The sequence below is a fragment of the Hyperolius riggenbachi genome, chromosome 7 (assembly GCF_040937935.1).
Source record: "Hyperolius riggenbachi isolate aHypRig1 chromosome 7, aHypRig1.pri, whole genome shotgun sequence".
Taxonomy (NCBI): Eukaryota; Metazoa; Chordata; class Amphibia; order Anura; family Hyperoliidae; genus Hyperolius; species Hyperolius riggenbachi.
In genome coordinates this window covers 27,787,387-27,803,911 of record NC_090652.1, presented here as the reverse complement: position 1 = coordinate 27,803,911, position 16,525 = coordinate 27,787,387, and the positions used below count along the sequence as shown (strand labels likewise).

Here is a 16,525-nt window from a genome sequence, read left to right as displayed (position 1 = left end):
AAAAGAGGCTAAACTCTAAATACATACAGCAGCCTTGCTCAACCTTTTTACCCTGGAGGAACCCCGCAAATAATTTTTGGATCTCAAAGAACCCCTGAATTTATTTTGCAGGGAGGTATGGACTTCAAAAGTAGGTGTGGCCGTTTATTTCACACCCATTACAGAGCCTCTTATTATACTGTCCCTTTATTCTAGTGCATTTTATTAATGTGCTCATTATTATTCTGGTCCCCAAATTTAGTGCTTCCTTTTACAGCCCCCCCCCCCCCCCATTACAATGTGCTGTATTATAATTTCCCCACGATGGGGGAAAATGCCAGGTAACCCCTGCAGAGCCCTCAAGGAATCCTGGGGTTCCAGGGCTGAGAAAGTCTGACATACAGGGTGCATTTCCCTCAGTGTTCCTTCTGTCCTGCGCAAAAGTTCAGGTCCACTTTAAAGAGAACCCGAGGTGTGTTTAAAGAATGTTATCTGCATACAGAGGCTGGATCTGCCTATACAGCACAGCCTCTGTTGCTATCCCAAACCCCACTAAGTTCCCCCTGCACTCTGCAATCCCTCATAAATCACAGCCGTGCTGTGAGGCTGTGTTTACATCTGTAGTGTCAGTCTCGGCTGCTCCCCCGCCTCCTGCATAGCTCCGGTCCCTGCCCCCGTCCCTTCCCTCCAATCAGCAGGGAGGGAAGGGATGCAGGCGGGGACTGGAGTTCTGCAGGAGGCGGGGAGAGCAGCAGACTGACACTATAGAGATAAACACAGCCAGCTCTGACAAGCTGTTTGTCAGCAGCGTGGCTGTGATTTATGAGGGATTGCAGAGTGCAGGGGGACCTTAGGGGGGTTTGGGATAGCAACAGAGGCTGGGCTGTATAGGCAGATCCAGCCTATGTAAGCAGATAATATTCTTCAAACCCACTTCGGGTTCTCTTTAAAGGGGAACTGAAGAGAGAGGTATATGGAGGCTGCCATATTTATTTCTTTTTAATCAATACCAGTTGCCTGGCAGCCCTGCTGGTCTATTTCTCTGCAGTAGTATCTGAATAACACCAGAAACAAGCATGCAGCTAGTCTTGTCAGATCTGACTTTATAGTCTGAAACACCTGATCTGCTGCATGCTTGTTCAGGGGCTATGGCTAATAGTATTAGAGACAGAGGATGAGCAGGGCTGCCAGGCAACTGGTATTGCTTAAAAAGAAATAAACATGGCAGCCTCCATATACCTCTCTCTTCAGTTCCTCTTTAAGAAGTGAATCGCAGTGCATGAATGGAAATGGCAGACCGTACAGTCTGTGCACTGTCTGCTGTCCCTGCGATTGAGTTTCCATAAGCGTGCATGAAAGCATATATGGAAACGAGCCCTTACTGATAAAGTTTCAAAAATAGAGATTTTTTTTTTTTAAAAACTGTAGGCGAAAACCTGAATTGAATTCAGCCCGGTTCACATTGGCAGCTAAAACGGTCCGTTTAGCAGATCCTAGTGGAACGGATCCTAACAGATGCAAATGGATCCAAGGTTAACCTATGGATCTGTTCACATTACTCCGTCAGAACGGATCCACTCTGCACATACCGTCAAACAGTCCACAAAGTTTGGGGCGGCTGTGATAATACCGGAGCGGCGGATGTGTGGCATTGACAGCTCGCTAAAGGAACGGATCAAAAAACGGATCGAAATAGAAACTGATCCGATTCACGAATCCGTTTTTGATCCGTCCAGTGTGAACCGGGCCTAAGGCCCTGTATCTCCCGATTTTCCACATTAGCAACACCTTCAATTAAACATTTGTCAGATTAATAAACTTGTCAACAGAGATGTTTGTTGTAGTAGCATCGCACTCATCACCTATGGGGATTGAATTTATTGGACTTAGAGAAACTTCGACCAAGAATTTAACTTTATCCCAATCAGTAGCCGATACCCCCTTTTACATGAGAAATCTATTCCTTTTCACAAACAGACCATCAGGGGGTGCTGTATGAATGATATTGTGGTGAAAGCCCTCCCACAAGAAACTGACGACCGTGGTACTCCTGGCAGTTTCCGGTCTGTGAACCTTGTTACATTGTGGGAAATAGCTGTTTACAGCGGTTTCCAACTGCCAAAACAGCAAGCAGCAGCTACATCACTTGCCAGCAGTAAAAATGTCACCATGTAATGTCAGAATGTAAATCAGGGATTTAAAATATTTTACAATGGACAAACACTGACTAAATCATTTATACATAATTACTGTATATTCCTGCGTATAAGACTACTTTTTAACCCTTGAAAATCTTCTGAAATGTTGGGGGTCGTCTTATACGCCGGGTGTCATTGATGTCGGGTGATACGCCCTATCCTGTTACCGCCTCTCAGATCTCCCTGCTGAGGGAGCGTAATCTATTCTTCCATACCGCTCTGATAAACAGGTAGACAAGGAGAGCTGACCAGTCTACTTAAAGGGACACTGTGGGTGGGGGTCGGGGGAAAAGGAGTTGAACTTACCCGGGGGCTTCTAATGGTCCCCCACAGACATCCTGTGCCCGCGCAGCCACTCCCCAATGCTCTGGCCCCGCCTCTGGTTCACTTCTGGAATTTCAGACTTTAAAGTCTGAAAACCATTGCGCCTGCGTTGCCGTGTCCTCACTCCCGCTGATGGCACCAGGAGCGTACTGCGCATGCCCAGTATGGTTTGTGCCTGCGCCGTGCACTCCTGGTGACATCAGGGGAAGCGAGGACATGGCAACGCAGATGCAGTGATTTTCAGACTTTAAAGTCTGAAATTCCAGAAGTGAACCGGAGGCGGGGCCGGAGCATCGGTGAGAGGCTGCGCGGGCACAGGACGCCTGCGGGGTACCATTAGAAGCCCCGGGTAACTTCAACTCATTTTCCCCCGACCCCCCTACAGTATCCCTTTAAGGAGAGTTGACCAATGCAACAAGCCAATTGACTATATACTGTTATATACTGGCTAACACATACAGTACAGCACCAATATATGTTCATACACAGCACCAGCACATGATTTTTTTATTTTAATTTGGTGTGCATTGGAAGAGGGGTAGTGTTATACAGCAAGTATATCCCAAACTCTATATTTTAACTGGAAAAGGTGGGGGGTCGTCTTATACGCCCAGTCGTCTTATACGCCGGTATATACGGTGTTGTAAAAATGAAGCACTTTTTTATTACATTATTTTCACTGGAGTTCCTCTTTAATACCAACGCTGCTGAAAAATCAGTTACCCGCATTCTGCAGTCATGTGAGAAGTGGTGCAGGGAGAGAATAAGTGATGGCTAACCTTGGCACTCCAGCTGTGGTGGAACTACAAGTCCCATGAGGCAATGACAGATCTGAGCATAACTCGGGGAGGCAGAGGAATGATGGGATTAGTAGTTTTGTCACAGCTGGAGTGCACAGATTAGCCATCACTGGAATAGAGTAAACTGTCAGATGCAAGTTCCAGTACACAAAGAATACCTTGCTTGACAGATAAAAGCAAATGGGCGCTACTTTCTGGATGGCCCATATGGGGGCAATCTACATGTGTGTTTTTAAATGAACACGGAATGAAGCAAATGTTGACTGGAAATCTTATTTATTTACAGAAACAGCTTTAAAAACAAGAAAAAAGAATGAACAATTTATTTTGCCAAACATATAAAACAAGATGTAGATAAAAATGGAAAAACCAGAATGACAACATACAAAATGGAGGTTAGGAAATGGGGAGGGAAGGATGTGCGAGAGCTGTGTGACGCTAGGAAACGGCCAAGACCGTAAAAATAATAAGCAAGTGTGTGTATACAACAGAATCTCATCATGGTAAACCTCTGTCTATAGCTAGCCCAGTCCTAAGGTCCCAACCATGAAGACACAATGTACAACAAATCAGGATATACAATCCAGGAAACAGGTCGCTGCAACCACTGCACCTACTGTGATCTGGAGCAGAACACCGAAGAGCCAGGAAAATGTCGTAGATAAGAATTCCGCTGCACCCATCTCAGGATAAGAGTCCAATTTTTATTAAGGCAATTGTGGACAAACAGCAATACAGCTCAAGCGTATCGGAGCTAACTTGGCTCCTTAGTCATAGGGGGAGGTTAGCTATGACTAAGGAGCCAAGTTTGCTCCGATACGAGTGAGCTGTATTGCTGTTTGTCCACAAATGCTTCAAAAACTTTTCCTGAGATTGGTGCAGCAGAATTCTCATCCACTACAAATCAGGATATAGTAAACTTCTGATATAATAAATACTTTGCCAGGTCCTTTGAAGTTTATTAAACAGGGATTTTGCTGTACAGGACACGCTGATAATTCTGAGATGACGCAGATTTAATGCAGCTAAGAAATGAACCAATCAGGTTGCTAGTCAAGTTTATATGACTGAGCAGGAAACCCCATAGGGAAATGCCACTAAAGTTATTGGGTGGACGGCACCCTCTCCAACTGTAAGCGACACCCACACTATTCAGCCAATCACAATGCTTCATGCTGTGATTGGAGAACTGTTCCCTTTGAGGTTTTCTGCTGGGTCCCCTAAACTAGACTTCGCGTCTCAATCAGATGCAGGAGCTGCTGTGCTGCATCGGATTGCTCCTTTTTGCAAGCAGGGTAAAACTGGCAGAAGACCAGACTGCAGCTCTGGAAGGCTGCTCTGTGGGACGTGGCTGCTGACCGGGGCAGTGAGGTGCTAATTCATCTGACCTGCATACAGCTTGGCATTGGACCAATCACACGCAGGTGCAGCAGGTTCGGATTGGTCCACTTCCAAGCTAAGCATCTCCTGGACCAGGTCTACTCCTGTGCTGGGAAAGGGATTGTATTTCTGGTTAGAAACAAGCTGTGTGACTGCAGGCTGCACAGGACTGTGCCTGCAGGGAGACTTCAAAGTGAACCAGAATCCCCCAATCTGGAACGGTCCTCAGATTTCGGTGTGCCGGTCCGTTCATCTATGCAAAATGCTAAGCATCTCAACTTAAAGAGTACTTGAAGTAAAAAATAATGGAGAGTCACCTGTGTCCCAATTACGTTGGACCAGCAGGTAAGTAATTAACCCCTCCCCCTTGCAGCATTAAAGCAGAAGCTGAAACCTAACACAAAACAAAAACTTATGATATAATGAACTGTATGTAGAGAACATTAGTAGCACAGAAAATAGTCTCTTATTTTTGTTTTCAGTTATATAGCTTTTTTTTTTTTTAAACAACATTGCATCATTCTGTCATATTTCCAGATTAGAGACCACACACTGTCTTTTAAGCTATAAAACAAAGCAGAAATCATGACCCTTTGAACTCTCCTGCAGTAAAACCTTATCTCAGGCTGTCTCTCACTGTTTGGCAGTTTAAGTGCTTAGAAAACAGGACAGTCTTCAACCCAGTGGGTAAAATAGCTCAGAGAAGCGGTTTTGCATAGATAACTGGAGGATTCTTTGCTTTGTTTTTTAACTCTTCCTGTACTGGAAAACAATGAAACTTATTTGTTACTAATGTTCAATTTCTTAGCTGTACTACACATTCATTAGTTTATTTTCACTTCAGGTTTGCTTTAAGAAAGCCTGGCTTAAAACTGGAGGTACTCTTAAAAGGCAACTCATCTATATATGAAAATTGATAAGACAGAGTGGGCCATTGGTGGGGGGGGGCAGTTCCCCCTGGGGGAGATGGCAAATTCCATATGAACCGCCAAGAGAGCAGAGGAGGCAATAATGCTAATCACCCCGAACAGCAGCCTATCCTGTTATGAGGGTCATTATGTAACTTGGGTCCCTTTAAAGCTTGCCAATACTTTACACAATATGGGTCACGTTCTGCCAGGAGCCGTCATTAACCCTTTAGCAGTCAATTTAAAAGCTTGTAAGTGCTCCAGGCCAATTTATTTTAGCACTTTTTTTTTTTATTTCTTATGTGTTATATATTTCCTTGCTTCTAATTAGTACTGCTGTGATGTGTATGTATGGGCACTTTTGACCAGGAGGCAGTGTGAGACAATACCAGTTTCTACATTTTCTGCTAGCAGAGAGATATCAGAGCATTTCAAGAATTTACAGCACATGAGTTCTACCGGCTGGGGTCAAAAGCAGCACACTTCTCTCAAACAAGATAGCGCTATTGAAGCTGTTAATGGATTAGTGGACTGGGCTACACAAGTGACACAAGAGCTGCAACTCTTTTGAGGCATCTTTGAGGTACTACATCTCTCAATCCCACATGATTGATCTGTTTGGGTAGCCAAGGCCTGACGAAGACCAAGTGTGAGGGGGGGGGGGGGGGGGGGGGTTGGTCGCGGCATGGGAGAGACGAGGAAGACTGCACCTCAGCTGTACCTGCCGTAGCTTAAACACTTGCTGGAATACACATATCTAATTCAATCAACAATTTTAAAAGCCCAGAGCTGAGCTGTGCCATTAAGGCAGTGGTGAACCCTCCACCAAACAAGCAGAAATAGCTATACATCCTGAAAATGACAACCTCTTGCAGAAAACCCAAAGATGGCCTGTCACATGACCACTATGCCTGTCTACCGCCCCCCCCCCCCTAGGATGACAAACTCCATGACCACTCCCTGGTTGTAGAGAATACAGGCTGAGCACAACTTTTATGGGTTGCGACTGCTCAACCTGGACTTCTGCAAGATGCAAAGTTAGGGCAAGAATAACCAATACTTCAGGATAACTGCAGGTCTAGAAAAATTCATTACCCGACAGCTTGCAGTACTAGTGTTCAGCCACTAAGGGGCATAGTTTTTTCTGAAGAAAACAAAAAGGTTGGTGCAATAGATGAAGGGTTACTGGCACAAAGACAAAAGACTGTGGTCCCAGAGGGGCTCAGATATCTGCTGCATCTAATATCAGAAGAGAGAGACAAGGGTTTACACATCAGTCGCTTTCTCCATCGTCACTGATAATACCCTTCAAACAAGACCAGTCCATAGGCCTCTTCTTGCGGGGAGGGGCTTCCTCCCCCTCAGAGTCGGAAGCCAGCTCTTTGCGGTAGTCAGATGGGGAGGACTTCTGAGGTTGGGACGTCTGATAAGGGTTCCAGGTGTTCCGGCGTCGAGGACGGCCTGCGGAGGGAAGGAGATACATTAATGGTGGACCAGTTTTATATTTCAAGGATTCTCTTAGCGGTGTCAAAATTAGCTTTTATAAAGAAGTACTCCGGGGCTGCTGGAAACTCCTCCATAGACATTCCTGACTCTCCTCTCATTAGGTTCACAAGGAGAAAACAAGTCACATACTTACAAAAAACTGTTTAGGCTACTTTCACACTTGCCACGTTTCCTTGCGTCATGGTGCTCTACCCCACCGCAGCTCGATGCAATGGCAAAGTTTATGGGGACTTACACATGATGGCAACACAAAGCCGACCGCAAACTCTACTAGGCAGCAATACAAGTCTATGGCAACGCAGTAAGTGTGAACGCTTGATCGATGTTGCGCAGAGGCAGAGCGATGAAACTTCAGTGAAGCGCTTCCTGTCCAGCAAGGAGGAAGTCACTCAGCGGGGGGTGGAGATCCACACATTACCCAGTCAGTGCACTCTACCGCAGGATGATCTACACAGGGGAATGGTGGGGTGCGATTGTCCTGCCCCGGCTCTCCTGCCGCAGGACAATCACACTGCTCCAAGTGTAAAAGTAGCCTCAAAGGAAACCCAGTGATTTATTTTCTTTTTGAACACCTAAACAAGTTGGATTAATGTTGTGATGGTATAAATGTGTCCCAGAGCTATAGCATATGAACAATTAACTTTTTTTTATCTATCCACTGGACTCAGAAGCTGCTGTTCCCTAACAGAAAATTGTTATATGGCTGTAATAGGGTTTTGGTGAGGGTTGCGCTATGGCTCGAGTAGGTTGTCACTTGCATACCTTAATGGTTAGCTCAGGCAGAACAAGAAAAAAGGAACACATTCTCGTTATTTGAAGACAACCAATCTTCGTTACTTGCACTATACTAGGGCAGTGTTCTCCCCAGGATCAATCAAGTGGGCGGGCCGCCCGGGTAAAATCAATTACCGCCCGGCTGGCTGCGTTCCCAGCTGCCATCACCACGTGGCCGGCTATCACTGCAAAAACCCTAGCAAAAACCAGCGCTGTAAATCTGCACAGAGCAGCGCTGCAGAGTAGCAAAGTAGTCGTTACCCGTAGCGTAGCGTGTCCGTCCCTTTCCTGCATATACAGGCTCCATTAGCAGAGTGAACGGCGGAAGCTTTCACTCACCGCTCCTTGCCGTTCGGGTTCCCCTGCTTGCCTGTCACCGGCTCATATCTAGGATGCCCTCTAGTGGCGAGGCGCCACTGCATAGCGTCATAGATGTGACAGGCAAAGCAGGGGAACCCAAACGGCAAGGAGCGGTGGAGTGAAAGCGTCCACTCTGCTAATGGAGCCTGTATATGCAGGAGGGTGACGGACAAGCTGCTGGTATTGACTAATTTGCTACTCTGCTCTGCCGGGGGATGTTTGAAAACTCGGGGGGGGGGGGGGGGGGGGACGGACGGACGAGGAGAGGGGGCGGGACATCTAACACATCAGCTCACTGAGCTGAGATTCTGTCCGCAGGTGAACCCGAACGGCGAGGAACGGCACATCACTTGTGTCTAATGGATTTTTTTTCCAGAAAATGTAGATGTAAAGTATACAGGATACAGTATACAGTTGAAAGATCTTTGCTTAGCTTCAGAATTCGTTTTTTACACTGTGTCTTTGTCTTATGAACATTTGCCTTCTCTTTATATAGCTATACAATTGGAGATCCCAGTGAGTTATACAGTATATATTTACAGCACAGTAGTCATCTGGTGTAAATAGGAGGAGGAGAACCAGTCAAATATTACTCGGGATAGTTTTAGTTTCTCTCAATGGTCTTAGGGGTGGAGAATCAAACCACGTCTCATTACTTGTCCTTTATGTTATGACTGACATTTCAGGTTTTTTTTTAGTTTAGTTTAAAGAAACTGATCTGACAGTTCAATTGAACTTGCATTGTTATAAAAAAAAAAAATCTGTTAATTAATCCACTTGCTGTATGTTCAGTTATACTAAATTATAATGCATACAAACTGCACAATGTTAGCAATATTGCTTTTCTTAAATGCTACTCAATGGAATGGTGTTACAGCAGAGATGTTTGATCTCTGCAGTGCTCATATATTACTGTATTAAGTGAATTTACCTGCAGAACTTTAAATTAGAGCCCATGGTTATGTTACAAACTGTGCCTCAGTGGAGCTCACAATCTAATGTACCAGTCTGATATCTCTACCACAATCTAGGTGAAGGAACCAATTACCATATTAGCATGTTTTGGCATGTGGTGGTAAACAGAAGTGACCCAAGGAAACATGGGTAGCACATACTTGGGCTGTATTGTCTCTATGGTGATGAGACTCTGGATTCGTGTATTTTTTGGAAGTGCTTGATCCCTTTTGGGGATTATGCAGTGTTCTCCCCAGGATCAATCAAGTTTGGCGGGCAGCCCGGGTAAAATCAATTACCGCCTGGCTGACTGTGTTCCCAGCTGTCATCACCGTGTAGCCGGCTATCGCGCGCTGCTCCCGAATCTGCACAGCGCTTCCCGGCGAGCTTGTGCAGTCATTGGCTCTGCGGTAGTAAGAGGCGGGACCAGCGCCCGAGGCTAAGCCGACAGTCTGCAGAGGAACGCATAAAGGCTGTCATCGTGCACAGACACTACCGTCAAGCCTGTAAGTATCTGCCGCCTACCCCCCTAATGTGCAATGTGCCCCCTGCCCCTATACTTTACCTGTCCACTGCTAGCTCCGGGATGCGTCCTTCATCCATACACATGCCCTACATGGTTGCCATCGTACACGTGGGCGCATGTGTGGGACATAATTAGTGCATATCTAATTTTCCACACCGCCAAATTTCCCCGTGCTGCCCCACCCGGCTACTTTTTCATGCCACCCGGCTGGAAAAAAATCCTGGGGAGAACACTGTAGAGTGATTATTGGGAGGGGCTGATACAGAAACCACTTCCTGGGGAACTAGTCCAGGATGGGTTTCCTGGTTAGTGCCATTAGGATCCTGGAGAAGGGGTAATCTGGGGAAGGGGTAATGAGTAGCACGTGTACTGTGAACATACATTGTAGCAGATATATAGCCATGCCTTCCAAGATTTTGAGATTGGAAACAGGGACACTTAGGACACGCCCCTGCCTCACCGCCAGCCACGCCCACACAACACTCCTAGTCTAGCACACCACAAAGTCGTCATAAGCAAAAATGATGTTTTATAATTCAAACCATCCTGGTCTTTTCTATTATTTGTACTCAATATTAACAACCGAAAATCAATTTAAAGGCTAGGAATGACGCTCAGAGTCAATTAAACATTTATCAGTAGAACAATACACACATTAGCAGATCTGTACATAAGTCCTGAAAGAGGGACAAATGAGGAAGAATGAGAAATGGGGAATTTGGTTCCATATTTCTGATAAAGCAGTTGGGAGCTATGCTATGGCTACATGCTTGTGGCGAAACTGGTGGCACAAAGGATGTTAACCATTTAACGGCATCCTATCGTATTAAAACGTCATGCTTACCGCTATTAACGGCAACATAACCGGTCCTCTACCCAATCGCAGTGCCTGGAGTGAATGGACGTGACCGCGAACAGCGGCTACGTCCATTCACAAAAACAGGAAATGTAACAATTAAATAAAGTGTAGTAAAAAAAAAAAAAAAAAGTTAACACTTCCTATATCATGTTCACTAGCGCCATCTTGTGGCCAAAAAGTATATTACACCTACAAAATACATGAATTTGCAGGTATATACACATTAATAAAATTACACTTCCAACCCTCCCCCCCAAAAAAAAACAAAACAAAAAAACTTGTAGAAAAAAAAAAAAAAAAGCTTAAAAAAAAAAAGCTTAAAAAAAAAAAAAAAAAATAGTTGCCTTAGGGACTCAGCTTTTTTTATTCTATATTTTATGGGGGGAAATTAATTTTAATTTATTACATAGGGGCTTGTAATTATGGCAAGGAAAAAAAAAAACAGAACAGAAAAATAACACTTCTATTTCAAAATAATATACTGTCGCCATACATTGTGATAGGGACATAATTTAAACGGTTTAATAATCTGGACAACTGGGCGAATAAAACGTGTTTGTTTTATCCACAGGAGAATGTTTAATTTTAAAACTAGAATGGCTGAAAACTGAGAAAATGATTTTTTTTCTTTTTTTTCTGTTTTTCTCATTAAAATGCATTTAGAATAAAAAAAATTCTTAGCAAAATGTACTATCCACAGAAAGCCTAATTGGTGGCGGAAAAAGCGAGGTATAGATCATTTTATTGTGATAAGTAGTAATAAAGTTATTAGGGAATAAAAGGGAGGAGCACTGACAACTGAAAATTGCTCTGGTCCGTTAGGATAAAAACCCTTGGGGGTGAACTGGTTAATCTATTCTAATACACGCACAAGTGGGTAAAAATTAACTGCAAAGCAAAACCATGGCTTGTGGGTTTTAACAAAAGCTGCTGTCATTCCCAATGAGAAAATACTACATTTACTGCAGAGGGAATGCATTAAAGGTTCCGCTATGTACAGTGTAGCCTTACGGGTGTTACAGAACACGCCTGCTCCATCACAGGCTTTCAAAACAGCATTCACGATGTTCGGCAGATAGATTTAATGGGTTTAAATTGTTGCCTGGTCAGCAAGTATGTATCAACAGTCACAAGGGGGAAGAGAAAAAAGTCACTTTTCTATTTTAAAGTAGTCTTCTCCGCCTCCAACTCATTGGAAGGGATGTTCAATGAGATGCAAATTGTTCCAAAAGTATGCAAATTTGATGCAAATGTGTGCAGTTTGAAAATGGACCAATCAATTTAAACCCAGGTGTAAAGTGATCGGTCCATTTTCAAGCTGCATACATTTACATGAAAATTTGCATCAACTCGGAACAATTTGCATATCTGATCATTCCTACTCTTTTGTGACCAGATGTACTCTTGCAGGCCAGACGTGTGTCAAGCGCTGCTTCTTTCAGCTGTTGCATAGGCATGTTCATAGCTTCACACATGCTGTCTATCCAACATTGGCTATCATTCAAAAAGCATTACTGCATGTGGTAATGCTGAAAACAGCTGACTTTCCCGAGCACTTAGCAAAAGTGTCAATTCATAAAGGCTGTTACCGCATGAAAAGCTCAAATTACCGAGCAGTGAGGTAAATTACCGCCTTGTGCGGCTATTATCAACACGTGTCACTAAAATGTCAATTCATAAAGATTAGAGCAGGCGGTATTGGGACGGAGAATACCGCTTGCTTGGAGGAGGCGATAAGGAAGCGGATAAGAGCAAAGTAGGCTGCGCAGGGGGCAGAGCCTGCGCGTGTCATCTGTGCAGGGAGCTGAAGTCTCTGCTAGTCATCTGTGCAGGGAGCTGAAGTCTCTGCTAGTCATCTGTGCAGGGAGCTGAAGTCTCTGCTAGTCATCTGTGCAGGGAGCTGAAGTCTCTGCTAGTCATCTGTGCAGGGAGTTGAAGTCTCTGCTAGTCATCTGTGCAGGGAGCTAAAGTCTCTGCTGGTCTGTGCAGGGAGTTATCGCCACACTTCTGCTGTACCACTCAATGGGCTGCAGTACTTTACCAAACTTCAGAAGCCGCTGTAAAAATCTTTATGAATTAGCACACATAGGTCTTAAATACCGAACGCTGTATTTTCCCGCCCAAATTTATTTTTACCGAACACACTTTTATGAATGATAGCCTTAGTCTGTCATCTTCTTTTGCCCTCAATTTTTCCATCATCAAGGAATTCTCTAAAGAATGGTCTTCTCAATATGTGATCAAAATATTTGAGTTTTAATAGTAGTATAAAGCCCTTCTAGCGCACACCGTGCCCTTATTTCTTAAGTATTGACTGGTTAGATCTTCTAGCAATCCTGGGAACTCAGTAGCTTTCTCCACACCCACAGTTTTACAGCCATATGTTACTACAGGGAAGACCATGGCTTTAAAGAGAATCTGTATTGTTAAAATCGCACAAAAGTAAACATACCAGTGCGTTAGGGGACCTCTCCTATTACCCTCTGTCACAATTTCGCCGCTCCTCGCCGCATTAAAAGTGGTTAAAAACAGTTTTTAAAAGTTTGTTTATAAACAAACAAAATGGCCACCAAAACAGGAAATAGGTTGATGTACAGTATGTCCACACATAGAAAATACATCCATACACAAGCAGGCTGTATACAGCCTTCCTTTTGAATCTCAAGAGATCATTTGTGTGTTTCTTTCCCCCTTCTGCTCTCATGCACTGAAGTTTCAGGCTGCTGTTTTTTCTCCTGCAAACAGCTTTGCCCTTGTCTGTAATTCTTCAGTATGTGAAAGCCCAGCCAGCTCAGAGGATGATTTATCCAGCTTGTAAAAGATAAGAGAGAAGAGAGAAGCTGCTCTAATCTAAATAATACACAGGCAGTGTGCATAGAGGGGCCTGGAAGGGGGAATTCATAGCAGAACCACAACACTGAAGAACTTGGCAGCCTTCCAGACACAGGCTGACAAGTCTGACAAGGGAAAGATACATTGATTTATTACAGAGACTGTGATAGCAGAAAGTGCTGCAGTAAGCCAGAACACATTAGAATAGCTTTTGGAACTTGTAGGATGATAAAAAACAGGATGCAATTTTTGTTACGGAGTCTCTTTAAAGTGATCTTCCGGACTAAAAATCAACTCAGCAGCACTGAACAGGCCTGGTGTTTCTTTAACAGTTTCACAGCATCAGAACTTTGTTTCTCTTATACAAGCCTCATTTTTAGCTGCACAGAAGAAAACTGCCCGGGCTTTTTTCCTCTGATGATGTGCAAAGCATGATGGGATTTCTGATTTTGTTCCCGTTCTGCTGTTTTGGTGCAATTTTTTTTTTTTTTTTTTTTTTTACATTTTGAATTTGACATTTGAAGCCTAGCATGTGCAGCTGGGAGGGGTAATCAGGACACAGGACAGTTGGAACTGTGTCTCCTGCTCCCTGTCACCTCCTTTTAACCAAAAAGATGGCTGCCCCCATGACAAAGATGGCTGCCCCCATGAATTACAAACATTAGTCTGTTCTTTTAAAACAGGGTGGGTAAGAGATTATATTACCTATTTATTCTAATTAACATAACTAATGTAACTTGATGACAGTATGTTTGTTTAGGCTGAAGTTCCCCTTTAACTATCCTGATCTTTGTTGGTAAAGTTATATCGCTATCCTTTAGTATCTTGTCCAAACTGGACATAGCTTTCCTCCCACCCAACAAGTGTCTCAATCTCATGGCTGCAGTCATCAGAAGAGATCTTCGATCCCAGGTAGATGAAATCTGTTAAAACTCACTTTTTCTCCTTATATTTGTAGATTGTTCATTGGAGCTGGTAACAGGACTTAAGTTTTCTTTATGTTAAAGCAGTATACCAGCTTTGGCACTTTCTTGTATGACACTCATGAATAGGTGCTGCAATTCTTCCACAGTTTTAGCCATTCAGGGCTAGATGCTATAATTCTTCCTCAGTTTCAGTCATTAGTGTAGTATCATCAGCATAACTAATGGTTTATATTCCTGCCCGCTATTATAATTCCACCATGTGTCTCCTCCAAACCAGCTTTCCAGATTACATATTCGACAAACAAGTTAAATAAGGAGCCAATATGCAACCTTGTTGCACTTTACCAATTGTGAACAAGTCTTTTATTCCATACTCTAATGCTGGGCATAGACGGGTCGATCCGGCGGCTAATCGGCCGCCGGATTGACCCCAGCCGCGTCCCCGCGGATAGATTCCCGCTCACCCCTGCCGGCGGACCTCATCAGCCGCTCGATTCCCTGCCATTGTCCGCCGGCGGGAATCGAGCGGGCGCGGGTCGAGCGGCTTGATCGGGCCAGCTGAATATTATCAGCTGGCCGATACACGGTACACAAACGTACCATGTATCCCCAGCATAACTGTTGCTTCTTGGTTTGCATATAGATTCCTCAAAAGGCACATCAGATGGCCTGGTAGTCCCATTTCCATGATAATCTGCCACAGTCTATTCTGATCTACAGTCAGAAGCTTTTGAATATTCAAAGCAAAAAGTAGACATTCTTCTGGAATTCTCTTGCTTTCCCAATTATCCATTGAATGTTGGCAATATGGCCCCTTGTGCCTCTCCTTCTGTATTTATATAGCACCGACATCTGCAGCACATTACAGAGTACATAGTCATGTCACTGAATGTCCTCAGAGAAGCTCACAATCTATCCTACCATACACAGCCGAATGCATCACATTAGACTTCTCCCCGCAAACCAGGAACAGAAAGCAGAGGCAGCCGTGGGCACTCGACCGCTAAAACTGGACAGCTGCCAAGGCCTTAGACGCTGGGGTCCACATTGGGCATCAGCAACCACAGTCCATGGAGCTCACTTCCCTTGTGTCAGAAGTCCAGTCCAAGCTGTAGAAATTGTGCGACAGGAGTCATGTCCACAAACATGAAGGTGTGAACTGCCCATCTGTCCAGAGCTCTCAGAGAGAAATGGGCATGTCCTAAAAATACAGAGCAGGTTCTGGTTTCCTCTGGAGAGGCAGCAGAAGGTATTTCTTTTTCTAAAAACTTGATTTATGAAACATCGGATCTTGATCTAGTAGTGCTTTCTTTTTCCACTGGTTGATAAAGTTTGTTGCGATTTTGCCTGTAATTTAGTATTTAACGATTTTGGGCTAGGCAGCTGTGTTATGCCAGGTTTGCCATTGAGGACATATTGATTTTGTTGATTTATGTAAAGGTCTATTTTTCTCCCGATTCGATGCCTGAGATTTGGTGTCAGATTGCTAGTGGTAGCCGAGGGGAGCTAGCCGCAAGCTTTTATTCACTGGCTGAATGCGCTGTAACCGCAGGTGTCAAAAACTACTAACCGCTATTGTATTGTCCCACAGGAGAGAGAGAGAGAGAGAGAGAGAGAGAGAGAGAGAGAGACAGAGAGAGAGAGAGAGAGACGTTTAGCCTGCAAAATGTTACTGTGAAAATTTTGGCAGGTATCCAATTCTTTCTGAAAGCTGTATCATATGGTCAAAATGATTCAAGTGTTATAATTTATAAACAAAGACGACAGTGTATGCCATATTCATCTCGCTATTGTGCTCTCCCCGAACTCTGGCAAGAAGAGATTTAGTTACAACAGGAAACGAGAAGTAAGCATGTTTGAGGTGTATGCCCCAGATCGCATATGTCAGGCATGGGCAAACTTGGCCCTCCAGCTGTTAAGGAACTACAAGTCCCACAATGCATTGCAGGAATCTGACAGCCACAGTCATGAAGTCATAAAGGCAAATGCATTGTGGGACTTGTAGTTCTGTAACAGCTGGAGGGCCGAGTTAGCCCATGCCTGGCATATGTGTATACTGTATATAATCAAGTATAAGTCTAGAAACTTAGGTCTGATTCACTTCATGAAAGTATAGTGGCTGACCTATACACGAGTCACGGCCAACACTGAGCACAGAGTAACGTATGTACGAATAGTGACATTCCCTTTTGTTTGCTT

General features: G+C 44.1%; 1 protein-coding gene across 1 annotated transcript in view; it reads right to left on the bottom strand.

Annotated features, from left to right (window-relative positions):
- Window positions 1-3,560: 3,560 nt before the first annotated feature.
- Window positions 3,561-16,525, bottom strand: part of HIRIP3 (HIRA interacting protein 3) — a 55,811-nt gene continuing 42,846 nt past the window's right edge. Inside the window, exon 7 of the mRNA XM_068243786.1 lies at window positions 3,561-7,050. Within this exon, the coding sequence (XP_068099887.1) occupies window positions 6,863-7,050 (188 nt within the window). The 3' untranslated portion in view covers window positions 3,561-6,862. The remainder of the gene's footprint in view (window positions 7,051-16,525) is intronic.